Source organism: Lemur catta, chromosome 9 (genome assembly GCF_020740605.2).
Source record: "Lemur catta isolate mLemCat1 chromosome 9, mLemCat1.pri, whole genome shotgun sequence".
Taxonomy (NCBI): Eukaryota; Metazoa; Chordata; class Mammalia; order Primates; family Lemuridae; genus Lemur; species Lemur catta.
Window position 1 is genome coordinate 23,321,935 of NC_059136.1, and position 24,619 is coordinate 23,346,553.

The following is a 24,619-nucleotide window of genomic DNA, read 5'->3' on the forward strand; positions in this document are numbered from 1 at the left end:
CTTCCTAAGCCCCTGCTGGGCCTGGCCTAGACTCTAGGCTGGCGTCCTCCTTTTCCAAGCTGGAGAGGGTGCACCTAGGGTGTGGGAGGGGCTGCTGCCCCAGTCGCTGTAGTTGCTTTGGGGGGTACTAAGGGGTGGGGCCCAGGATATGCAGCTGCTATGTGGACGCTGACCATGCCATGCCTCCTCTCACAGCCCCGGGAGAAGGGCAGGATGCGCTTCCACAAGTTACAGAATGTCCAGATTGCCCTGGATTACCTCCGGCACCGCCAGGTAAGGCTGCCCACCTGGCCCCAGGCCCCTCATGCAGCCAGGTTTGCCCCGTGGGCCATGACTTAGAGGTCTTTGCTCACAGGTGAAGCTGGTGAACATCAGGAATGATGACATTGCTGATGGCAACCCCAAGCTGACCCTCGGCCTGATCTGGACAATTATTCTGCACTTCCAGGTAGAATGGTCACCCGCAGGAGTCTCCAGGGTTGCCGTGGGCTCCTGGGCTGGTGGGCTGGCCTGGTGGCACCTGGGCACCTTCCTGCCAGCCCTAGCCCTTGGCTGGCTCCGTGGCCTGAGGGCCTAGGCCTCTCTCCAAGCCTATTCTGTGCCCTCTGGCCCTGGCTGGGCAGGGCCTGGAGACTCCCTGTGGAGGAATGTGTTCTCTGCTGCCTGCCCTGGGGAAACTTCTGGAGCACCATAGGCTGTACCGGCTGACTCACCCATTGACCGTCCCGGCTGCACAGGAAGCCACAAATCTGAAAGCTGGGCAGGCAGAGCCTGGCTGGCACGGTAGCTGAGTCACATGGGCCAACAGGATGACAGACAGCAGGGCAGGCAGGCTGCCAGGCCCACACGCCATTCACAGTCCCCAGGGTCCTACCCCCAGCAAGCGGAGAGGGGCTTTCCTAGGCCTTGGGGTTCTGGGCCTGCACCTGCTCTTCTTGTGCCCACTCTCCACCATCTCTATGCCAGCCTCTGGGGGCATAGGGTGCATCCCAAGCCTCCTCAGTCAAGGTGGTGGCGGTGGGGCTCCGACTTACTTTGTGGCCAGTGGCTGGCTGGAGTGGCCTGGGCTTGTGGCCCTGAGATATAGCTGGTCCTAGCTACATCTCCCCCAGGGGCAGAGCCCTGGGAACCCTGCGCAGCCCAGCCAGGTGCTGAGCCACCCGCCCTCATGCATGTGGTCATGGGCATTGGGCAGGTCAGACAGCTGGGCTGAATGCTCCCTCCTGTCCACTGCATGGGGCAGATCTCGGACATCCAGGTGAGCGGGCAGTCGGAGGACATGACAGCCAAGGAGAAGCTGCTGCTGTGGTCACAGCGCATGGTAGAGGGCTACCAGGGCCTGCGCTGTGACAACTTCACTTCCAGCTGGCGCGATGGCCGCCTCTTCAATGCCATCATCCACCGGCATAAGTATGTGGTGCTGGGGAGTGAAGGGCTGTGGGCCAGGGGCACCCCCAGGGCACCTCAGCTGGGCAACTTCAGACAAGTCAGGGCAGGGAGGGTGAGTGCCAGCCGCTTCTGGGTGGTGCAGGCCAGCAGGGCCCAGCCCCACCCTGGCGCCCGACCCACCTCCTCCTGGGCCCTTCAGAAGCACCGCTGCCTTCTCAAGGCCTTGGGCCACTACTTCTCATAGCCATGAGCATCTGTCCCATTTGGACAGCTCAGAAGGGGCCTGGCTGGCCAGTGCCCTGCACTGAGTGCACCATGCCTGTGCCCATGCCCACCACAGGCCCATGCTCATCGACATGAACAAGGTATACCGTCAGAGCAACCTGGAGAACCTGGACCAGGCCTTCTCTGTGGCAGAGCGGGACCTGGGAGTGACTCGGCTCCTGGACCCAGAGGGTGCGTGTCGCTGGCTCCTCCCTGTCCCTCTCTCCTCTACCAGACAAAGCCTCCTCTGACCCCCCACTCCCCTACAGATGTGGATGTGCCTCAGCCCGATGAGAAGTCCATCATCACCTACGTCTCATCCCTGTATGACGCCATGCCTCGAGTGCCAGATGCACAGGATGGGGTGAGGGCCAATGTGAGTGGTGGGCCTGGGGGGCAGGTGGGCCTCATGTCTTGACGGCCCCCAACAGGCCCTGACGACCACTTGCTCATGTGCTCGCAGGAGCTGCAGCTTCGCTGGCAGGAGTACCGGGAGCTGGTGCTGCTGCTGCTACAGTGGATCAGGCACCACACAGCTGCCTTTGAGGAGCACAAGTTCCCTTCCAGCTTTGAGGAGATTGAGGTGGGTCTGCCACTTGGGCAGGGGTTCTGGGCCTGCCTTGGGGGCTGGGCATGGTGCTGACACCCCTGTGCCCACAGATCTTGTGGTGCCAGTTCTTGAAGTTTAAGGAAACAGAGCTTCCAGCCAAGGAGGCAGACAAGAACCGGTCTAAGGGCATCTACCAGTCCCTGGAGGTGAGGGGGTATCCCCTCAGGAGGTGAGGGAATGTCCTGGGAGGCTCCTCTGAAGTTCAACTTGGCCTCGCCTTTTGAGCCTCTGGGACCAGGGCTGTCCCAGGTCTGGTGGGCTGGGGGCCCGAGGGCCCAGCACACCTACCACCACCCCCTGCAGTCTCAAGCCTGAGCTTGGCCCTGCCCACAGGCCGCGGTGCAGGCAGGCCAGCTCAAGGTGCCCCCTGGCTACCACCCGCTGGACGTGGAGAAGGAGTGGGGCAAGCTGCACGTGGCCATCCTGGAGAGGGAGAAGCAGCTCCGGAGCGAGTTTGAGAGGTTGGCCAGGGTGGGGGAGGCCCAGTGGGTGGGGCCCTGTGGTAGCAGGGGAGCCACCCGAGGGTGAGTCATTGCCTGGGGAGGAAACCCCCCCAGGCCAGGGAACTGAGCTGCTGCTAACCCGAGGGCCAGTGGGCGGGGGAGGCTGGAGCCGAGGGGAGCTGTACTCTGTGGCCAGGGAAGCTGGAGCAGGAGTGGGGCTGCGCTCTGTGGCCAGGGAGGGTGGTGGCTGACCCAACTTACAAGTGGGTCCCTGCGTGCCTTGGGCTGCAGGCTGGAGTGTCTTCAGCGCATAGTGAGCAAGTTGCAGATGGAGGCTGGACTGTGTGAGGAGCAGCTGAACCAGGCCGACGCCCTGCTGCAGTCGGTGAGGGGGAGGGATGGGGCTGGAATGGGCGGGAGGGAGGCAGGAGCCCTAGCCTGCCCCGCCCTGCAACCAAGGAGCCTGGCAGGGGCTGGCCAGGCAGGGGCGGGCTTTAGGGTGGGGAAGCCTGAGCTCCTCCCTCTTGGTGTGCAGCCAACTTTCACTGCAGGCTTTGGGCAGAGTTGGCTTCTGGGCACCAAGCAGTCCCCCTCCTATACAGTGGCTTGGTGTTAGGGAGGGGTTGGTGGGGGAAGGACCCAGACCTTCTGTCGGCTGAGTGCCTGTGGGGCCCAGCATGCACAGGGCTTTGTGGCCTGGGCAGAAGCTTGTTGTGGGAGGAGGAGGGAAGTCATGGACAAGGCCACAAGGCATCTTAGTCCTTGGACCTAGCAGAATTCCTGTGGACTTGTTCCCAATCCTGCAGAGAGCTAGAGGGTAGATTTGGTCAGAAGTGCATGTCAGGGTCGGTAGGGAGGGCAGGCAAGGACGGGGATTGGGAGCAGCAAGCCAGCTGAGGGCTGGGACTTGGGCTGGGCAGGTGAGTGAGGGCAGCTACCTTGGCCGAGGCCCCTGTGGGATCAGGAGGTGGGTCAGCTGGGCTCTGTGTCACAGATAACCACCTTGCAGGATGTCCGGCTACTGGCCACAGGCAAAGTGCCACAGCGCGCGGGAGAGGTGGAACGGGACCTGGACAAGGCAGATGGCATGATCCGGCTGCTATTCAATGATGTGCAGACCCTCAAGGATGGACGGCACCCACAGGGCGAGCAGATGTACCGCAGGTGGGGCCCACCCTCACCCATCCCGGGGTGCCCTGGGTATGGGCAGCCTGAGGCCTGGCTGACCCCCTCCCTGACTCTGCTGCCCCAGGGTGTACCGCCTGCACGAACGCCTGGTGGCCATTCGCACCGAGTACAACCTCCGGCTGAAGGCAGGCGTGGCTGCCCCTGTGACCCAGGTGACCCAGGTGACGCTGCAGAGTGTGCAGAGGCGCCCTGAGCTCGAGGATTCCACCCTGCGCTACCTGCAGGACTTGCTGGCCTGGGTGGAGGAGAACCAGCGACGGGTGGATGGTGCTGAGTGGGGTGTGGACCTGCCTAGCGTGGAGGCACAGCTGGGTGGCCACCGTGGCCTGCATCAGTCCATCGAGGAATTCCGGGCCAAAATCGAGCGGGCGCGGAGTGATGAGGTGAGTGGCACCCAAGGAGTGGGCAGTGGGTGGGGGCCAGGCCCTGGCCACTGTGGGCCTCAGTCCTCTTGTCTCTTGCAGGGCCAGCTCTCCCCTGCCACCCGGGGTGCCTACCGTGACTGCCTCGGCCGGCTGGACCTGCAGTATGCCAAGCTGCTGGTGAGTGGGGGGGCAGGGCAGGGGCTGGGCGAGGTGGGCAGGCTGTGGCCTGTTGACACACACCTGCCTGCCCACAGAACTCCTCCAAGGCCCGCCTCCGGTGCCTGGAGAGCCTGCATAACTTTGTGGTGGCAGCCACCAAGGAGCTGATGTGGCTAAACGAGAAGGAAGAGGAGGAGGTGGCCTTTGACTGGAGTGAGCGCAATGCCAACATGGTTGCCAAGAAGGAGAGCTACTCGGTGAGGCAGGCAGTGGCCTTCTAGAACTCTCCCATGACCACCCCACCTGTTCCTGTGGTTGTCCCCCAAGGGTGGGAGCACCTCAGGTGGTGGCTGGTCAGGTCCAGCTCCAGAATCCACAGACACCAATATGGGACTCAAGTCAAATTTGCTGGGAGACTGGCAGACCCCGGCGTAGCCCGACACTGTCCCTGAGACTCTCTGCCCTTTTGCCAGGCCCTGATGCGTGAGCTGGAGCTGAAGGAAAAGAAAATCAAGGAGCTCCAGAATACTGGCGACCGGCTGCTGCGGGAGGACCACCCTGCTCGGCCCACAGTAGAGGTGGGGCAGGGCTGTGGGGACCACCCTGGGCCCTGGGGGTGGGATGGGGCCTGACAAGGACCTTGCTGTCTTGCAGTCCTTCCAGGCTGCCCTGCAGACCCAGTGGAGCTGGATGCTACAGTTGTGCTGCTGCATCGAGGCGCACCTGAAGGAGAACACCGCCTACTTCCAGGTGAGAGCAGGAGACCCCCCCCACCCCACACAGCTCAGCTGCAGCCTTGGAGCAACCCCTGGACCCCCATGGCAGACATGTGGCCCCTGACTAATAGCTTCCTGTCTGTCCAGATGCTGCCAGCTGCTTCCTGAACTCTGTCCCACTGGGCTTGGAGTTCTCCCCGGGCCTCCCAGGGGGTTCATTGTCCCTTGCCTCAGGCCTCACCCCTTAGGCCTACACTGAGGCAGCTCTGGCCTGGGGCTCCTGGCCCAGGCAGCCTGGCATAACCCCCTTCCATCACCCTAGTTTTTCTCAGATGTGCGGGAGGCTGAGGAGCAGTTGCAGAAGCTGCAGGAGACGCTGCGCAGGAAGTACAGCTGCGACCGCTCCATCACCGTCACCCGGCTCGAGGACCTGCTGCAGGATGCCCAGGTGAGGCAGACTCGGTGCAGGAGTGCAGGGAGAGAGTCTGGCCTGGGGTTTGGGCTGCATGGTACTCTGGGGGTGGGAGCAGCCAGAGGGGCCAGCAGGGGTTGGGGATGCATGATGGGGGGCATAGAGGCCACTGAGTGTAGGGGAGACAAGGTGTGGGTATATAGGGAGTAGCTGGCCGCAGCCGATATGAATCCCTGACCCCTGGAGCCCACGGAGCAAACAGAGGCTTGAAGTCAGCTGCCGTCACCAGCCCTTTTATCATAGATGAGTGCAGTGGCCTTCTGGCCTGCAGCAGACACAGTCTGAGGGCTGTGAAGAGCGGAGGAGTGGCTGGGCACCCAGGAGGGCAGAGCATGCTTGGTGGGGGGGTGATGGAGGGAAGAAGGGATGGGACACTGGACAGGTTCCTGTGGTCGGCAGGGGCTGGGAGAGGGCAGGAGAGGTGTAGATAGCTCCAGGGTGGACTCTGACCCACAGCCTGGGCAGTCCTTGATGGGGTTTGCCTCGCACAGAGGGGTTGGATGGGGGAGGCAGGTGACCTGCCGCCTGAAGGGGAGGTGGGAGGCGAGAGAACACTGTAGGGGCTGGTGCATAGCCAGGCTGTACTCTGGGTCCTGGAGGACATAGTGGGTAGTCTGGGGCACAGGAGGGCACCCAGTCCTGATTAGGAGAGAAGAGAGTGGGTGAAGTCTGCTGGGCTTGTCTCAGCCACACCTGTTGCCTCCAAGTGCCTCCCGACCCCAGAGTACCAGGAAGTCCCCATAGACTTGTCCTGGGGGTGCTGGACATGTCTGCGCTTCACTGTGGCAGGCCCGTGGGTCTTCATGGCCTTCACCCAGATGTCCCCTGTGTCTGGATGCGGCCATGTCGACCTGAGCTGCCCCTCTCCCACAGGATGAGAAGGAGCAGGTGAACGAGTACAAGGGCCACCTCGCAGGCCTGGCCAGGAGAGCCAAGGCTATTGTGCAGCTGAAGCCCCGCAATCCAGCCTACCCTGTGCGGGGCCACGTGCCCCTGCTGGCTGTGTGTGACTACAAGCAGGTGGAGGTGAGGGCTGGGCCAGGGGTCACATGGGAGGAGCATGGCCAGGCAGGGCACAGGTGTGGCCACATCGTTACTGATTCTGACTGTCCCAGGTGACCGTGCACAAGGGTGATGAATGCCAACTGGTGGGCCCTGCACAGCTGTCCCACTGGAAGGTGCTTAGCAGCTCTGGCAATGAGGCTGCTGTGCCCTCTGTGTGCTTCCTCGTGCCGCCACCCAACCAGGAGGCCCAGGAGGCCGTCACCAGGTGGGTGGTCCAGGGTCCAGCAGCTGGAGGGGTGGGCAGCAGGCAGGCCCCAGACACCCTGACTGTGTCCTGACTTGCCAGGCTGGAGGCCCAGCACCAGGCCTTGGTTGCATTGTGGCACCAGCTGCACGTGGACCTGCGGAGCCTTCTGGCGTGGCAGAACCTCAGCCGAGATGTGCAGCTCATCCGCTCCTGGTCCCTGGTCACGGTATGACTGCCCACTGGCCGCGGGCTCTCTGAATGGGAGGAGGGGACCAGCCTGCCTCACCCTGTGCTCAGCCCATGTCCTGTCCCCAGTTCCGCACGCTGAAGCCAGAAGAGCAGCGCCAAGCCCTGCGCAACCTGGAGCTGCACTACCAGGCCTTCCTGCGGGACAGCCAGGATGCTGGTGGCTTTGGGCCTGAGGACCGGTTGATAGCCGAGCGCGAGTATGGCTCCTGCAGCCGCCACTACCAGCAGCTGCTACAGAGCCTGGAGCAAGGTATGGGGCGAGCAGGGCCTGGCAGCGCGGGTGGCTGGCTATGGGCTGGGCAACTGAGTAACCAGGATGTGCCCCCAGGTGAGCAGGAGGAGTCTCGCTGTCAGCGCTGCATCTCAGAGCTCAAGGACATCCGACTGCAGCTGGAGGCCTGGGAGACTCGCACTGTGCACCGCCTGCGGTTGCCACTAGATAAAGAGCCAGCCCGGGAATGTGCCCAGCGCATCGCTGAGCAGCAGGCAGGCACCTCCCCTCCCCTGTCTCTGTCCCTTTCCAGCCCCACCTCCCTCCCTGGGCCTTCTAAGGGTGCTGTGCTAGGTCTGGGGGTCAGCATGGCCCTGCTTGGTCTCTCTGCAGAAAGCACAGGCTGAAGTGGAGGGGCTGGGCAAGGGGGTTGCCCGGCTCTCCTCGGAGGCCGAGAAGGTCCTGGCCCTGCCTGAGCCATCGCCGGCTGCCCCCACTCTGCGCTCGGAGCTGGAGCTGACACTCGGCAAGCTGGAGCAGGTGCGCAGCCTGTCTGCCATCTACCTGGAGAAGTGAGTGAACCTGTCTGTGAGGGGCTGGTCACGCTACGGTGAGGGCTGTGACCACAGGAGCATTCTGAGCAGAGGAAGGAGGGGCACAAGGGGATGAGGGCTACTGGGTTAAGGGCTGTAGAGGGATCTGGCCAGGGGACGGCTGCGGAGGTGGCAAGAAGAATTCAAGTCCTGAGGTGTTTCAGAGACAATACCCTTGGGACTTGCTGATGATTGGATGGGGCATGAAGGAGGAGGAGGAGGGCAGGAGCTGTTCACTGAGGTCAGGGGCTGATGGAGCCAGGACCTGGGGATCCCAACCTATGGGAAGTCGGGGCAGCCAGCCCAGGCGGGAGACAGGGAGTTTAGGTGGTGGACAGAAAGGAGTGCTAAGGAGGAAAGAGCCAAGGAAGCACCACCCCAGCCTCAGCATTGGGAGGTCAGGAGGAGGAGGGTAGTTGGGGTGGCCCAGGCCAGAGAGGTTCTGAGGGGGGAGGGCTTGGCCTGAGGGCAGGGGTGGCCTCAAGAGAGGGTCTTCTTGGTGGAAGGTGGGCATGGAGACCTGCAAGGAGTAGGTGGGAGTGGAAATAGTAGGTGAGACACTGGAGGGCAGGATGTGAGAGGCCCCCAGCGCCAGGGTCTGTCTGGGCATTGCCCCCAGCATCTTCCCCTGGTCACAGAGCCCTCACCAGGTCTGCCCTTCTCCTGCCTGCTGGTGCCCAGCCACAGAGCCTCTTCTATCCTTTCTTTGCTGCTTATTTCAGCAAATTTTAATTCAGAGGCATAAAAAATACCTTCACGTGGATCCACTTTCAGTAGAGTAGTAAGAAATCTTTCTCCACCCTATTTCTCATCTGTCCCATTCCTGCCTTGCCCCTCAGGGGCTTCTGGCATATATTTGTTGTTTTTTTTTTTTTTCCCCCGGAGACAGTCTCACTCTGTTGCCTGGGCTAGAGTGCCATGGCATCAGCCTAGCTCACGGCAACCTCAAACTCCTGGACTCAAGCAATCCTTCTGCCTCAGTCTCCCAAGTAGCTGGGAATACAGACATGTGCTACCATACCGGGCTAATTTTTTCTATATATTTTTAGTTGTCCATGTAATTTCTTTCTATTTTTAGTAGAGACGGAGTCTCGCTCTTGCTCAGACTGGTCTCGAACTCCTGAGCTCAAACGATCCACCTGCCTTGGCCTCCCAGAGTGCTAGGATTACAGGCGTGAGCCACCACACCTGGCCCTTCTGCCATGTATTTCTAATGTATTATTTCTTAGGCTCCTATATTGCAAACAGTACGTCCGCCCTTCACCCACAAATACTAACTGATGTTTGAGAGAAATGTCGCTGTCTGGTACAGGCTGCCATTCCCCTGGGTACCCCTCACCCAGTCTTGGGCTGGAAGGCTAATCACTACATCCCTAGGCCCTGTGGGCATCAGGATGCTGCAGGAATGCAGCCTGTGGGCTCCACTTGCCTCAGGGCCTTGGAGTCTGCTGTTCCTAGCCATGTGACCTCCCTCCAGGTCTTTGGGCTAGAGCTTAAACCACCTTCTCCCCACATGTCTGTTTTTCTCCCTGAAGCCTGTGAACACAAGGGTCAGCTGACCCTCAGGGCTTTGGCTGGTCAGGTCTGGGCTGGGCAGGCAGCACTCACCAGGAACCTAGGCTCTGGTTCCATCACTTTGGGCCTGGCTCTGAGCTGTGCTCTCTTTCAGGCTCAAGACCATCAGCCTGGTGATCCGCAGCACACAGGGGGCAGAGGAGGTGCTCAGAGCCCACGAGGGGCAGCTCAAGGAGGCCCAGGCTGTGCCTGCCACCACTGCAGAGCTTGAGGCGACCAAGGCTGCACTGAAGGTACTGTTGCAGGGCTGGTGCCTTGCCAGGGGCGGAGAGACAGTGGGACCCAGCTAAAACGGCACCCTCCTCTCCTGTCCCCAACAGAAGCTACGGGCCCAGGCAGAGGCGCAGCAGCCTGTGTTTGACGCTGTGCGGGATGAGCTGCGGGGGGCACAGGAGGTGGGTGAGCGGCTGCAGCAGCAGCACAGCGAGCGGGATGTGGAGGTAGAGCGCTGGCGGGAGCGGGTCACCCAGCTGCTGGAGCGCTGGCAGGCTGTGCTGGCCCAGATCGACGTGCGGCAGCGTGAACTTGAGCAGCTGGGCCGTCAGCTGCGTTACTACCGTGAGAGTGCGGACCCGCTGGGTGCCTGGCTACAGGACGCCCGTCAGCGGCAGGAGCAGATCCAGGCCATGCCGCTGGCTGACAGCCGGGCTGTGAGGGAGCAGTTGCGGCAGGAGAAGGTGGGCCAGGGTCAGTGGGGTCGGGGGCAGTAGGGCACACCCTGTAGCCACTGTGCTGACCACCTTACCCCTCAGGCCCTGCTGGAGGAGATTGAGCGACACAGCGAGAAAGTCGAGGAGTGCCAGAGGTTTGCGAAGCAGTACATCAATGCCATCAAGGTGAGCCTCCAGCCTCCTGCTGTGCTGGCCAACCCCCATTTCCAGGGACACTTGCGGGGTCAGTGGGCATAGGACTCTGCAGTGCCTCCTGAGCCTGGGCCACGCCGGGGAAAGCCGGTGGGTAGGTGTGGAGGCTGGGCACAGGCAGCCAGAGGACAGAGCTGCTGGCTGACCACAGTGTGTACCCACAGGACTACGAGCTCCAGCTGGTCACATACAAGGTGCAGCTTGAGCCAGTGGCCTCCCCAGCCAAGAAGCCCAAGGTCCAGTCTGGATCAGAGAGCGTCATCCAAGAGGTAGGGTGGGAGTGGGCTGAGCCTGGCCTGGTGAGGGGCTGGGTGGGCCTTGTGGAGGTGTGGCTCTCAACAGGGCTGACCCTGGCTGTGCCCCCTACCCCCCAGTATGTGGACCTGCGCACACGCTACAGCGAGCTGACCACACTCACGAGCCAATATATCAAATTCATCAGCGAGACTCTGCGGCGCATGGAGGAGGAGGAGGTATGGTCACGTTTGGTGGGGCCGGGTAGGGGTGGGGAGGGTCTTGCCACCTGCCCCTACAAATGCAGCCAAGGGAGCTGTCTGAGATCACTTACTGCAGCCCCCTCACTCCCCTTCTGCCTGGTGCTATCCAGCACCCCTTGCCCCCCAGCACGGCCCACCCCAGGCTGCCCCCCCTTGGCCTGGCACTGTGCTGCTCTCCCCATGGTGGCTGGTGCCTCCTTTCTCCTCTGTTTTGGCGAGTGTCCTTCGCCAGCATCCCATTGGCTCTTGTGTGCGTTCTTCCTGGGGCTTCTGTATTGGTCTCCACACTTGGCCCTTTGCTCTGGGAAGAGTCGGTGGCGGGGCATTAGGTCATGGGGGCCAGGAAGTGGTGCCCATCTGTTCAGTTCCTTCCTGCCTCTCAGCTGCCCCTGCAGTTTGGGCTGCCTGTGGCCCTGTCTCCTCTCTGTTCGAAGCTGCTGGCTGGAAAGTCCCTCTTGTGAGCTGTACTGCTGTGCCCACTCCGGCCACTCTGCCCTGCCCCAGCCAACCCCACTGGGCTTTGGGAATGGCCCCTGACTGGAGAGAGGGGCTCTGCGGTGGGTGCCAGGCCCGCTGGCCTCCAGCAGAGCTCAGGCACGGCTGTGTGGTAGGCACAGCTCACAGACCCTACGAGCCTCCTGCTTTGCTCTCTCTTTCTCCCCCCATCCGTTTGTCTGTCTCCGTCGCCTGTCTGCGGGGAAGAGGGGAGGACACCTAGGCCTCCTTCCCCAGGCTGGTGAGCACGGTGGGGCTGGCTGCGCTCGCTGCCCGAGTGCCCTGGGCGGGTGCACGCTGTCTCCTTGGCCGGGCTGGGACCTCTGTCCTCTCTGATCCCCCTGCATTGCGCTGTCCAAGTGAACTGTGGTAGTGCTGTGTCCTGTGAGCACCTGGCACCTGCCCCATGCTCACGCTCTCTCTGGTTCTCTTCCTCTCTCTGCCGCGGCCTCAGAGGCTGGCTGAGCAGCAGCGGGCAGAGGAGCGGGAGCGGCTGGCCGAGGTGGAGGCTGCGCTGGAGAAGCAGCGGCAGCTGGCTGAGGCACACGCCCAGGCAAAGGCTCAGGCAGAGCGGGAGGCACAGGAGCTGCAGCAGCGCATGCAGGAGGAGGTGGTACGGCGGGAGGAGGCGGCGGTGGATGCGCAGCAGCAGAAGCGTAGCATCCAGGAGGAGCTGCAGCATCTGCGGCAGAGCTCGGAGGCAGAGATCCAGGCCAAGGCCCAGCAGGTGGAGGCGGCTGAACGTAGCCAGCTGCGCATCGAGGAGGAGATCCGCATTGTGCGCCTGCAGCTGGAGGCAACTGAGCGCCAGCGCAGTGGGGCAGAGGGGGAGCTGCAAGCACTGCGCGCGCGGGCAGAAGAAGCTGAGGCGCAGAAGCGGCAGGCACAGGAGGAGGCCGAGCGCTTGCGGAAGCAGGTGCAGGACGAGAGCCAACGCAAGCGGCAGGCAGAGGCAGAGCTGGCCCTGCGCGTGAAGGCCGAGGCTGAGGCAGCTCGAGAGAAGCAGCGGGCCCTGCAGGCACTGGAGGAGCTGCGGCTGCAGGCTGAGGAGGCAGAGCGGCGGCTGCGGCAGGCCGAGGCAGAGCGGGCACGCCAGGTACAGGTGGCCCTGGAGACAGCCCAGCGCAGCGCGGAGGTGGAGCTACAGAGCAAGCGTGCCTCCTTCGCAGAGAAGACAGCGCAGCTGGAGCGCACTCTGCAGGAGGAACACGTGGCAGTGGCACAGCTGCGGGAGGAGGCTGAACGGCGGGCGCAGCAGCAGGCAGAGGCTGAGCGTGCCCGCGAGGAGGCAGAGCGTGAGCTGGAGCGCTGGCAGCTGAAGGCCAATGAGGCGCTCAGGCTGCGGCTGCAGGCAGAGGAGGTGGCGCAGCAGAAGAGCCTGGCACAGGCTGAGGCTGAGAAGCAGAAAGAGGAGGCAGAGCGTGAGGCGCGGCGACGCGGGAAAGCGGAGGAGCAGGCCGTGCGCCAGCGGGAACTGGCCGAACAGGAGCTGGAGAAGCAGCGGCAGCTGGCAGAGGGCACTGCGCAGCAGCGCCTGGCCGCGGAGCAGGAGCTGATCCGGCTGCGGGCTGAGACAGAGCAGGGGGAGCAGCAGCGGCAGCTGTTGGAGGAGGAGCTTGCCCGGCTGCAGCGCGAGGTGGCCGCAGCCACGCAGAAGCGCCAGGAGTTGGAGGCCGAGCTGGCCAAGGTGAGGGCTGAGATGGAGGTGCTGCTGGCCAGCAAGGCACGGGCCGAGGAGGAGTCGCGCTCCACCAGTGAGAAGTCTAAGCAGAGACTGGAGGCTGAGGCCAGCCGGTTCCGTGAGCTGGCTGAGGAAGCTGCCCGCCTGCGTGCCCTGGCGGAGGAGGCCAAGCGGCAGCGGCAACTGGCTGAGGAGGATGCAGCACGGCAGCGGGCCGAGGCAGAGCGTGTGCTTGCCGAGAAGCTGGCTGCCATCAGTGAGGCCACGCGGCTTAAGACGGAGGCGGAGATCGCGCTCAAGGAGAAGGAGGCAGAGAATGAGCGCCTGCGACGGCTGGCAGAAGATGAGGCCTTCCAGCGGCGGCGGCTAGAGGAGCAGGCTGCGCAGCACAAGGCTGACATAGAGGAACGCCTGGCCCAGCTGCGTAAGGCATCGGAGAGTGAGCTGGAGCGGCAGAAGGGGTTGGTGGAGGACACACTGCGGCAGCGGCGGCAGGTAGAGGAAGAGATCCTGGCACTGAAGGCAAGCTTTGAGAAGGCAGCTGCTGGCAAGGCGGAGCTGGAGCTAGAGCTGGGGCGCATTCGCAGTAACGCTGAGGACACTCTGCGCAGCAAGGAACAGGCCGAGATGGAGGCTGCACGGCAGCGGCAGTTGGCAGCTGAGGAGGAACAGCGGCGCCGCGAGGCAGAGGAGCGCGTGCAAAAGAGCCTGGCGGCCGAGGAGGAAGCTGCACGGCAGCGCAGGACAGCACTGGAGGAAGTAGAGCGACTCAAAGCCAAGGTGGAAGAGGCGCGGCGCCTGCGGGAGCGAGCAGAACAGGAGTCAGCCCGGCAGCTGCAGCTAGCCCAGGAAGCTGCCCAGAAGCGACTGCAGGCAGAGGAGAAGGCTCATGCCTTCGCAGTGCAGCAGAAGGAGGAGGAGCTGCAGCAGACACTGCAGCAAGAGCAGAGCATGCTGGAGCGGCTGCGTAGTGAGGCTGAGACGGCGCGGCGAGCGGCCGAGGAGGCAGAGGCGGCACGAGAGCAGGCCGAGCGTGAGGCGGCACAGTCTCGGCGGCAGGTGGAAGAGGCCGAGCGGCTGAAGCAGTCAGCAGAGGAGCAGGCACAGGCCCGGGCACAGGCGCAGGCTGCTGCAGAGAAACTGCGCAAGGAGGCCGAGCAAGAAGCAGCACGGCGGGCACAGGCAGAACAGGCAGCCTTGCGGCAGAAGCAGGCAGCTGATGCAGAGATGGAGAAACACAAGAAGTTTGCTGAGCAGACGCTGCGACAGAAGGCACAGGTGGAGCAGGAACTAACGACACTGCGGCTGCAGCTGGAGGAGACCGACCACCAGAAGAGCCTCCTGGATGAAGAGCTGCAGCGGCTAAAGGCGGAGGCAACAGAAGCCACCCGCCAGCGCAACCAGGTGGAGGAGGAGCTCTTCTCGGTGCGCGTACAGATGGAGGAGCTGGGCAAGCTCAAGGCTCGCATTGAGGCGGAGAACCGCGCACTCATCTTGCGTGACAAGGACAACACACAGCGCTTCCTGCAGGAGGAGGCCGAGAAGATGAAGCAGGTGGCAGAGGAGGCTGCACGACTGAGCATAGCAGCTCAGGAGGCTGCACGGCTGCGGCAGTTGGCGGAGGAAGACCTGGCACAACAGCGGACCCTGGCTGAGAAGATGCTCAAGGAGAAGATGCAGGCAGTACAGGAGGCCACGCGGCTCAAGGCCGAGGCTGAGCTGCTGCAGCAACAAAAAGAGCTGGCGCAGGAGCAGGCTCGGAGGCTGCAGGAGGACAAGGAGCAAATGGCACAGCAGCTGGCACAGGAGACGCAGGGTTTCCAGCGGACGTTGGAAGCAGAGCGGCAGCGGCAGCTGGAGATGAGCGCCGAGGCTGAGCGCCTCAAGCTGCGTGTGGCTGAGATGAGCCGGGCCCAGGCCCGTGCTGAGGAGGACGCCCAGCGTTTCCGGAAGCAGGCAGAGGAGATTGGTGAGAAGCTGCATCGCACAGAGCTTGCCACGCAGGAAAAGGTGACACTGGTGCAGACGCTTGAGATCCAGCGGCAGCAGAGTGACCATGATGCTGAGCGCCTGCGGGAGGCCATCGCTGAGCTGGAGCGTGAGAAGGAGAAGCTTAAGCAGGAGGCCAAATTGCTGCAGCTCAAGTCCGAAGAGGTACCAGCCCTCTCTCCATGCACTGGGTGGACCCTGGGGATCTACTCTGGGGTGGGGTGGCAGGTGTTTCCGGGCCGGTGGTCCCTGACTTCCAACTCCCTTCCCCACAGATGCAGATGGTACAGCAGGAGCAGCTGTTGCAGGAAACACAGGCCCTGCAACAGAGTTTCCTCTCGGAGAAAGACAGCCTGCTACAGCGTGAGCGCTTCATTGAGCAGGAGAAGGCCAAGCTGGAGCAGCTCTTCCAGGATGAGGTGGCCAAGGCACAGCAGCTGCGCGAGGAGCAGCAGCGGCAGCAGCAGCAGATGGAGCAGGAGCGGCAGCAGCTGGTGGCCAGCATGGAGGAGGCACGGCGGCGTCAGCGTGAGGCGGAGGAGGGCGTACGGCACCAGCAGGAGGAGCTGCAGCGGCTGGAGCAGCAGCGGCGACAACAGGAGAAGCTGCTGGCTGAGGAGAACCAGAGGCTGCGTGAGCGGCTGCAGCGCCTGGAGGAGGAGCACCAGGCTGCACTTGCACACTCCGAGGAGGTTGCTGCCTTACAGGCGGCAACCTCAAAGGCCCTGCCCAATGGTCGGGATGCTCCCGATGGTCCAGCTGTGGAGGTGGAGCCTGAGTACACCTTCGATGGCCTTCGGCGGAAGGTGCCAGCCCAGTGGCTGCAGGAGGCAGGCATCCTGAGCACGGATGAGTTGCAGCGTCTGGCGCAGGGCCACACCACAGTGGCTGAGCTTGCACGGCGGGAGGACGTGCACCAGTACCTGCAGGGCCGCAGCAGCATTGCAGGGCTGCTGTTGAAGCCCACCAACGAGAAGCTGAGTGTCTACACGGCCCTGCAGAGGCAGCTGCTGAGCCCCGGCACAGCCCTCATCTTGCTTGAGGCCCAGGCAGCCTCAGGCTTTCTGCTGGACCCTGTGCGAAACCGGCGGCTGACAGTCAATGAGGCTGTGAAAGAGGGTGTTGTGGGCCCTGAGCTGCACCACAAGCTGCTGTCAGCCGAGCGTGCCGTCACTGGCTACAAAGACCCCTACACTGGGGAGCAGATCTCCCTCTTCCAGGCCATGAAGAAGGACCTCATTGTGCGGGACCACGGCATCCGCCTGCTGGAGGCCCAGATCGCCACGGGTGGCATTATTGACCCCATGCACAGCCACCGCCTGCCTGTGGACATGGCCTACCAACTCGGCTACTTTGATGAGGAGATGAACCGTGTCCTAGCGGACCCAAGTGATGACACCAAGGGCTTCTTTGACCCCAACACCCACGAGAACCTCACCTACCTGCAGCTGCTAGAGCGCTGTGTGGAAGACCCTGAGACAGGCCTGCGCCTCCTGCCACTCACAGATAAGGCTGCCAAGGGTGGGGAGCTGGTCTACACAGACTCAGAGGCCCGGGATGTCTTCGAGAAGGCCACCGTGTCTGCACCATTCGGCAAGTTCCAGGGCAAGACAGTGACCATCTGGGAGCTCATTAACTCGGAGTACTTCACGGCAGAGCAGCGGCGGGACCTGCTGCGGCAGTTCCGCACGGGCCGGATCACAGTGGAGAAGGTCATCAAGATTGTTATCACAGTGCTGGAGGAGCAGGAGCAGAAGGGCCAGCTCTACTTCGAGGGCCTACGCACCCTGGTGCCTGCTGCTGAGCTACTGGAGAGTAGGGTCATTGACCATGACCTCTACCGCCAGCTACAGCGAGGTGAGCGCTCAGTGCGAGAGGTGGCTGAGATGGACGCCGTGCGGCACGCTTTGCGGGGTGCCAACGTCATTGCAGGCATATGGCTGGAGGAGGCGGGGCAGAAGCTAAGTATCTACGAGACCCTGAAGAAAGACCTGCTGCAGCCAGACGTGGCTGTGGCCCTGCTAGAGGCCCAGGCCGGCACTGGGCACATCATCGACCCTGCCACCAGCGCCCGGCTGACCGTGGACGAGGCAGTGCGTGCTGGCCTCGTAGGCCCTGAGCTGCACGAGAAGCTGCTGTCAGCTGAGAAGGCTGTGACAGGCTATAGGGACCCCTACACAGGGCAGAGCGTCTCCCTATTCCAGGCCCTGAAGAAGGGCCTCATCCCCCGGGAGCAGGGCCTACGCCTGCTGGATGCTCAGCTATCCACGGGGGGCATTGTGGACCCCAGCAAGAGCCACCGTGTACCCCTGGATGTTGCCTGTGCCCGGGGTTACCTGGATGAAGAGACCAGCAGGGCCCTGTCAGCACCCAAGGACGATACCAAGGCCTACCGTGACCCCAGCACACAGGAGCCCGTCACGTATGGCCAGCTCCAGCAGCGGTGCCGGCCCGACCAGCTGACCGGGCTGAAGCTGCTGTCACTCTCAGAGAAGGCTGCACGAGACCGGCAGGAGGAGCTCTACTCTGAGCTCCAGGCCCGTGAAACCTTTGAGAAAACGACAGTCGAGGTCCCTGTAGGTGGCTTCAAGGGCAAGACAGTGACCATCTGGGAGCTCGTCAGCTCTGAGTACTTCACGGCAGAGCAGCGGCAGGAGCTGCTGCGGCAGTTCCGCACAGGCAAGGTCACTGTGGAAAAGGTCATCAAGATCATCATCACCATTGTAGAGGAGGTGGAGACTCTGCGGCGGGAGAGGCTGTCCTTCAGCGGCCTCCGGGCTCCTGTACCAGCAAGCGAGCTCCTGGCTGCCGGGGTCCTCAGCAGAGCCCAGTTCGAGCAGCTCAAGGATGGCAAGACATCTGTCAAGGACCTCTCAGAGCTGGGCTCTGTGCGGACGCTGCTGCAGGGCAGTGGCTGCCTTGCTGGCATCTACTTGGAGGACTCTAAGGAGAAGGTGACCATCTATGAGGCCATGCGCCGGGGCCTGCTCAGACCCAGCACAGCCACGCTCCTGCTTGAGGCGCAGGCAGCCACCGGCTTTCTGCTGGACCCCATACGGAACCAGCGCCTGTACGTCAATGAGGCTGTGAAGGCTGGTGTTGTGGGCCCTGAGCTGCACGAGAAACTTCTGTCAGCTGAGAAGGCTGTCACTGGCTACAAGGACCCCTACTCAGGCTCCACCATTTCCCTCTTTCAGGCCATGAAGAAGGGCCTGGTCCTCAGGGACCATGGCATCCGCCTGCTAGAGGCCCAGATCGCCACGGGTGGCATCATCGACCCTGTGCACAGCCACCGTCTGCCCGTGGACGTGGCCTACCAGCGCGGCTACTTTGACGAGGAAATGAACCGCGTCCTGGCAGACCCGAGCAATGACACCAAGGGCTTCTTCGACCCCAACACGCACGAGAACCTCACCTACCTGCAGCTGCTGGAGCGCTGCGTGGAAGACCCTGAGACAGGCCTGCGCCTCTTGCCGCTAAAAGGGGCGGAGAAGGCCGAGGTGCTGGAGACCACGCAGGTGTACACAGAGGAGGAGACACGGAAGGCGTTTGAGGAGACACAGATTGACATCCCTGGTGGTGGTGGCCATGGAGGCTCTACCATGACCCTGTGGGAGGTGATGCAGTCAGACTTGATACCTGAGGAGCAGCGGGCCCGGCTGATGGCTGACTTCCAGGCTGGCCGGGTGACCAAGGAGCGCATGATCATTATCATCATCGAGATCATCGAGAAGACGGAGATCGTGCGCCAGCAGAACCTGGCCTCCTATGATTACGTGCGCCGCCGCCTCACTGCCGAGGACCTGTACGAGGCCCGGGTCATCTCCCTCGAGACCTACAACCTGCTCCGGGAGGGCACCAAGAGCCTTCGTGAGGCCCTCGAGGCAGAGTCCGCCTGGCACTACCTCTATGGCACAGGCTGTGTGGCTGGTGTCTATCTGCCTGGCTCTAGGCAGACGATGACCATCTACCAGGCCCTCAAGAAGGGGTTGCTGAGTGCTGAGGTGGCGCGCTTGCTGCTGGAGGCACAGGCGGCCACGGGCTTCCTGCTGGACCCAGTGAAGGGTGAGCGGCTGACCGTGGATGAGGCTGTGCGGAAGGGCCTGGTGGGCCCTGAGCTGCACGACCGGTTGCTCTGGGCTGAGCGGGCAGTTACTGGCTACCGAGACCCGTACACCGAGCAGACCATCTCGCTGTTCCAGGCTATGAAGAAGGAGCTGATCCCTGCTGAGGAGGCCCTGCGGCTGCTGGACGCCCAACTGGCCACAGGTGGCATTGTGGACCCTCGCCTAGGCTTCCACCTCCCACTGGAGGTGGCTTACCAACGAGGCTACCTCAACAAGGACACACATGACCAGTTGTCGGAGCCCAGCGATGTGCGCAGCTACGTGGACCCCTCTACTGATGAGCGCCTCAGCTATACGCAGCTGCTCAGGCGGTGCCGCCGTGACGAGAACAGCGGCCAGCTGCTCCTGCCACTCTCAGATGCCCGTAAGCTGACCTTCCGCGGTCTGCGCAAGCAGATCACTGTGGAGGAGTTGGTGCGCTCACAGGTCATGGATGAGGCCACAGCGCTGCAGCTGCAGGAGGGCCTGGCCTCCATCGAGGAGGTCACTAAGAACCTGCAGAAGTTCCTCGAGGGCACCAGCAGCATTGCTGGTGTCTTTGTCGACGCCACCAAAGAGCGGCTGTCAGTGTACCAAGCCATGAAGAAAGGCATTATTCGCCCTGGCACAGCCTTTGAGCTCCTAGAGGCACAAGCAGCCACTGGCTATGTCATCGACCCCATCAAGGGACTCAAGCTGACTGTGGAGGAAGCCGTGCGTATGGGCATTGTGGGCCCCGAGTTCAAGGACAAGTTGCTGTCAGCTGAGCGCGCCGTCACTGGCTACAAGGACCCCTATTCCGGGAAGCTCATCTCCCTCTTCCAGGCCATGAAGAAGGGCCTGATCCTGAAGGACCATGGCATCCGCCTGCTGGAGGCCCAGATCGCCACGGGTGGCATCATTGACCCTGAGGAGAGCCACCGACTGCCCGTGGAGGTGGCCTACAAGCGTGGCCTCTTTGACGAGGAGATGAATGAGATCCTGACTGATCCCTCAGATGACACCAAGGGCTTCTTTGACCCCAACACAGAAGAGAATCTCACCTACCTGCAGCTGATGGAGCGCTGCATCACTGACCCCCAGACAGGCCTGCGCCTCCTGCCACTGAAGGAGAAGAAGCGGGAACGGAAGACATCCTCCAAGTCCTCAGTGCGCAAGCGCCGTGTGGTGATCGTGGACCCCGAGACAGGCAAAGAGATGTCAGTATATGAGGCTTACCGTAAGGGCCTGATCGATCACCAGACGTACCTGGAGCTATCCGAGCAGGAGTGCGAGTGGGAAGAGATCACCATCTCTTCCTCGGATGGTGTGGTCAAGTCCATGATTATTGACCGCCGTTCTGGCCGCCAGTATGACATCGACGAAGCCATTGCCAAGAACCTCATCGACCGCTCGGCACTGGACCAGTACCGTGCTGGCACGCTCTCCATCACTGAGTTCGCAGACATGCTCTCGGGCAATGCCAGCGGCTTCCGCTCCCGCTCCTCCTCGGTGGGTTCTTCCTCCTCCTACCCCAGCAGCCCTGCCGTTGCCAGGACCCCGCTGGCCTCCTGGTCCGACCCCACTGAGGAGACGGGCCCAGTGGCCGGTATCCTGGACACGGAGACCCTGGAGAAGGTGTCCATAACGGAGGCCATGCACCGCAACCTGGTTGACAACATCACAGGCCAGCGGCTGCTGGAGGCGCAGGCCTGCACTGGGGGCATCATCGACCCCAGCACCGGCGAGCGCTACCCTGTCACTGAGGCTGTCAACAAGGGCCTGGTGGACCGCATCATGGTGGATCGCATCAACCTGGCCCAGAAGGCCTTCTGCGGCTTTGAGGACCCGCGCACCAAGACCAAGATGTCAGCCGCCCAGGCCCTAAAGAAAGGTTGGCTGTACTACGAGGCAGGCCAGCGCTTCCTGGAGGTGCAGTACCTGACGGGTGGCCTGATTGAGCCCGACACGCCAGGTCGCGTGCCTCTCGACGAGGCCCTTCAGCGTGGTACCGTGGATGCCCGTACAGCCCAGAAGCTTCGTGACGTTGGCGCCTACTCCAAGTACCTCACCTGCCCCAAGACCAAGCTCAAGATCTCCTACAAGGATGCACTGGACCGCAGCATGGTGGAGGAGGGCACGGGGCTGCGGCTGCTGGAGGCTGCTGCCCAGTCCAGCAAGGGCTATTATAGCCCCTATAGCGTCAGCGGCTCTGGCTCCACTGCCGGCTCCCGCACCGGCTCCCGCACCGGCTCCCGGGCTGGTTCCCGCCGTGGCAGCTTCGACGCTACTGGCTCTGGCTTCTCCATGACCTTCTCTTCCTCCTCCTACTCCTCCTCGGGCTATGGCCGCCGCTACGCCTCAGGGCCCTCGGCCTCCCTGGGGGGGCCTGAGTCAGCAGTGGCCTGAGCCCCTGCCTGCACCCTGCCCTCGCGCTCTGCATGTGGCCAGGCTCCCCGTCGAGGCGCTGGGGTCTTTCTTTAATGTTTAAATGTGTCTTCCTCCCAAGTGGTGCCTAAAATTTAACCAAAAAGACCAGACTAACATATTAATATATATCTGCTGTCCAGACAGCCTGTATCTTGGGGGACAGGGTTGGCCCAGCCCCACTGACCACCTCACCCTTGTGGGTCTCTCCACTCCCTTCTACCTGCCACTCATCACAGCCAGGTGCCTTGGAGGGTCCAGAGCTGGGCCCTAGCCCACCCCTCCTGTCTCCCCAGGGAGGGTTCTGTCTGGGCGAGACCCCCAGCCGCATAAAGTGGCCCACTGGACGCCCACCTGCCAGTTCTAGCTGCCAAGGGCAGCTGGTGCCAGTCCTATACACAGGGCCCTTGGCCAGCATTTTCTTCCCAGTGTTTCCAGGACTGGCCTGCTCAGTGGGCCTTGCTGGGGAGGGAGGCGGTCCCGGGCCAGCCATCTTTTCCTGCCTGCTCAGAGAAGCCCCTTCCCCATGGGAAGACGAGGAGCCAGCTGGCCCAGGCTAGGTCCCAGCCTGGTCCCGTCCCCTCCCAGCTCCTGCAGCGCCCTCTGAGCTCTGCCTTCTAGCTCACCCCCCGCCCCCACACACTCCTGTGACCCCTGGCCTCTGGCTTCAGCCTTCCAGCCTCAGCTCCCCTAGTAAGTGCCTTCTGTGTCTGCCCTCGAACCCCAGGCCCCGAGGACCCAGATCTAGGGTGGGAGACCGATGTTCCCGGCTGGGCATGGCCCGAGATTCTATCGACCTGTCCTTTCTGTGGGCCCTGTGGAACCCTATCCTGGGGGCCTGCCTGCCTGTCCCAGGGAGCCCCAGCCCCACATCATGTGGCCCAGGGATGCTGCTGGGCTATCTGCACTGACACCCCAGTGCCATCCAGCCCCTGGCCTTGGTGGCCCCTATCCCTGCCTCCACCCTCTGAGCTTTGCATGTTCCACTAACCCAGGTAGGCAGCAGGTGGAGGTGCCAGGCTGCTGGCTGCCTCTGTGAGGGCAGAACACTAACCTGACCATGGGTGGGGGGCTCTGTGGCCCCCACCCCACAATAAAAGCAATTCCAACCTTCCTGTGGGTCCTACCTCTCGTGTCTTTGTCCTGGGGTTGGGTGTGTGTCGGGGGTACACAGGTGCTGTTGTCCTGGGCTTCAGGCTCTGAGCCCAGCCACCACATCCTACCTGGGACAGAGGGGCTTTCGTGAAGATGCTGGCTTGAGGCCAGATGTCTGCAGGCAAAAAAGACTGGGTGGCTGCTGGAGGACAGACTACGAGGCCCTGGGCAGAGGGTACGGAGGAGGGCAGGGTAGAGGCCAGGCAGGCTGGGGGTGCTCCAGGATGTCCACCCCATCACCCTGCCCCATTGCCCATCTTTCTTCATCTGAGCTGGGTGTCTGCCATACTCCCATGTCAGTCATTGGCTGTGCCCCTAGGGGCAGCCCCCCAGACAAGGGGGAGTGAATTAATGGCTACTAATTACTTTCTAAATAGATGAAAACCATGAATAATTATATCGAAAAAGCGCACTAAAATCCTGGTATGGCAAATAAAACATCTATATCAAAACACATTGTAGCAAAATTGCAGAAAACCAAAGACAGAGAAAAATTTTAAAGCAGCCAGAGAGAAAAGACAGATTGCCTCCTAAAGGATGCCGTTTAGAACAACAGCAGATGTCGCATTAGCAAAGATGGAAAGCTGCTCAGAAGGTGGCCCATAGACAAGGAGCTTGGGCATCATCCTGGAACTTTTGGAAATGCAGAATCTCGAAGCCCACCACAGACCCACTGAATCAGAACTTGCATTTTAACAAGATCCCATGTTAATGTTATTTTAAAACAAAATTTTAGAATAGTTTAATATTTGTAGAAAAATAATGAGGATAGCACACAGTTATCATATACTACACATGTAGTGTCTTCTGTTACATAGTAATATAAATTTGTCACAATTAATGAACCAATACATTATTAAAGTCTACACTTTATTCATATTTATTTATTATTATTTTTACCTAATGTTCTCCTGTCATAGAATCTCATCCAGGCTCCCACATTACATTCAATCATCATATCTTAGGCTTCTCTTGGCTGTAACAGTTTCTCAGGCTTTCATTGTTCTTGATGAACTTGATGACAGTTTTGTCTAATGGTCAGGAATTTTCCCACATTAATGTTTGAGAACCACAATGCTAAATTTATGCCAAGCTTTACCATTCGAGAAATAGACTAAATAAAGATGTCTGTTCTTTCCATCTCTGCTCAGCCTTATACTGGAGGTTCTAGCCCAGCCAATAAGGGAAGAAAATGAAATAATGAAATAAGAGGCAACAAGATTGGAAAGGAAAGAGTTAAACCACATTTGTAGAGAGCATGATCTTACATATAGAAAATCCTAATGAATCCACTAAAAAACTAAATCTCAGCGAGGTTGCAGGATACAAGATCAATAATGATCAATTGTTTATCTATACACTTGAATATTAAGAAAACAATTCAATTTTAATAGCATTGTATTTAGTCAGAGTTCTTCAGAGAAACAACCAGCATGAGCTGTAAAGAAATCTGTTAAAAGAAGTTGGATCACATGATTCATGGAGGCTGAGTCCCCAGGTCTACAAGCTGAAAACTCCAGAGAGCTGATGGTGTCCAGTCAGAGTCTGCAGACAGGAAAAGCCCAATGTCCCAGCTCAAGCAGTTAGGCCAGAGTAGTTCACTCTTACTTAGCCTTTTTGTTCTATTCAGGTCCTCAACTGATTGGATGTGGCCCACCCACATTAGGAAGGGCAATCTGCTTTACTCAGTCTACCAATTCAAATGCTAATTTAGGCCAGATGGCTCCTTCCTGCCTATAATCCTAGTGCTTTGAGAGGCTGAGGTGGGAGGGTCACTTGAGGCTAGGAGTTCTAGACCAGCTTTAGCAACACGGCAAGACCCCATCTCTACAAAAAAAATTTTTTTTTAGTTAGCCGGGTGTGGGGACTCATGCCTATAGTCCTAGTTACTTGGGTGGCTGAGGCAGGAGAATCACGAGTCCAGGAGTTTGAGGTTAAAGT

The 24,619-nt window shown here is 61.1% G+C and overlaps 1 protein-coding gene across 17 annotated transcripts in view; it reads left to right on the top strand.

Moving 5' to 3' along the window:
* Positions 1–22,636, top strand: part of PLEC (plectin) — a 60,818-nt gene extending 38,182 nt beyond the window's left edge. For 16 of the 17 annotated variants that reach the window (XM_045561265.1, XM_045561266.1, XM_045561275.1 and 13 more), the window contains 29 exons: positions 196–273; positions 356–448; positions 1,244–1,410; positions 1,730–1,845; positions 1,923–2,029; positions 2,117–2,236; positions 2,314–2,409; positions 2,597–2,724; positions 2,998–3,091; positions 3,716–3,870; positions 3,959–4,277; positions 4,359–4,436; positions 4,514–4,675; positions 4,892–4,996; positions 5,073–5,168; positions 5,457–5,582; positions 6,480–6,632; positions 6,722–6,876; positions 6,958–7,084; positions 7,174–7,357; positions 7,436–7,593; positions 7,712–7,890; positions 9,581–9,719; positions 9,807–10,163; positions 10,239–10,322; positions 10,514–10,618; positions 10,724–10,822; positions 11,796–15,176; positions 15,287–22,636. In XM_045561265.1, the coding sequence (XP_045417221.1) occupies positions 196–273; positions 356–448; positions 1,244–1,410; positions 1,730–1,845; positions 1,923–2,029; positions 2,117–2,236; positions 2,314–2,409; positions 2,597–2,724; positions 2,998–3,091; positions 3,716–3,870; positions 3,959–4,277; positions 4,359–4,436; positions 4,514–4,675; positions 4,892–4,996; positions 5,073–5,168; positions 5,457–5,582; positions 6,480–6,632; positions 6,722–6,876; positions 6,958–7,084; positions 7,174–7,357; positions 7,436–7,593; positions 7,712–7,890; positions 9,581–9,719; positions 9,807–10,163; positions 10,239–10,322; positions 10,514–10,618; positions 10,724–10,822; positions 11,796–15,176; positions 15,287–21,505 (13,380 nt within the window). In that variant the 3' untranslated portion in view covers positions 21,506–22,636. The remainder of the gene's footprint in view (positions 1–195; positions 274–355; positions 449–1,243; positions 1,411–1,729; positions 1,846–1,922; positions 2,030–2,116; positions 2,237–2,313; positions 2,410–2,596; positions 2,725–2,997; positions 3,092–3,715; positions 3,871–3,958; positions 4,278–4,358; positions 4,437–4,513; positions 4,676–4,891; positions 4,997–5,072; positions 5,169–5,456; positions 5,583–6,479; positions 6,633–6,721; positions 6,877–6,957; positions 7,085–7,173; positions 7,358–7,435; positions 7,594–7,711; positions 7,891–9,580; positions 9,720–9,806; positions 10,164–10,238; positions 10,323–10,513; positions 10,619–10,723; positions 10,823–11,795; positions 15,177–15,286) is intronic. The other variant, XM_045561263.1, reaches the window with a different exon arrangement.
* The last annotated feature ends 1,983 nt before the right edge of the window (positions 22,637–24,619 follow it).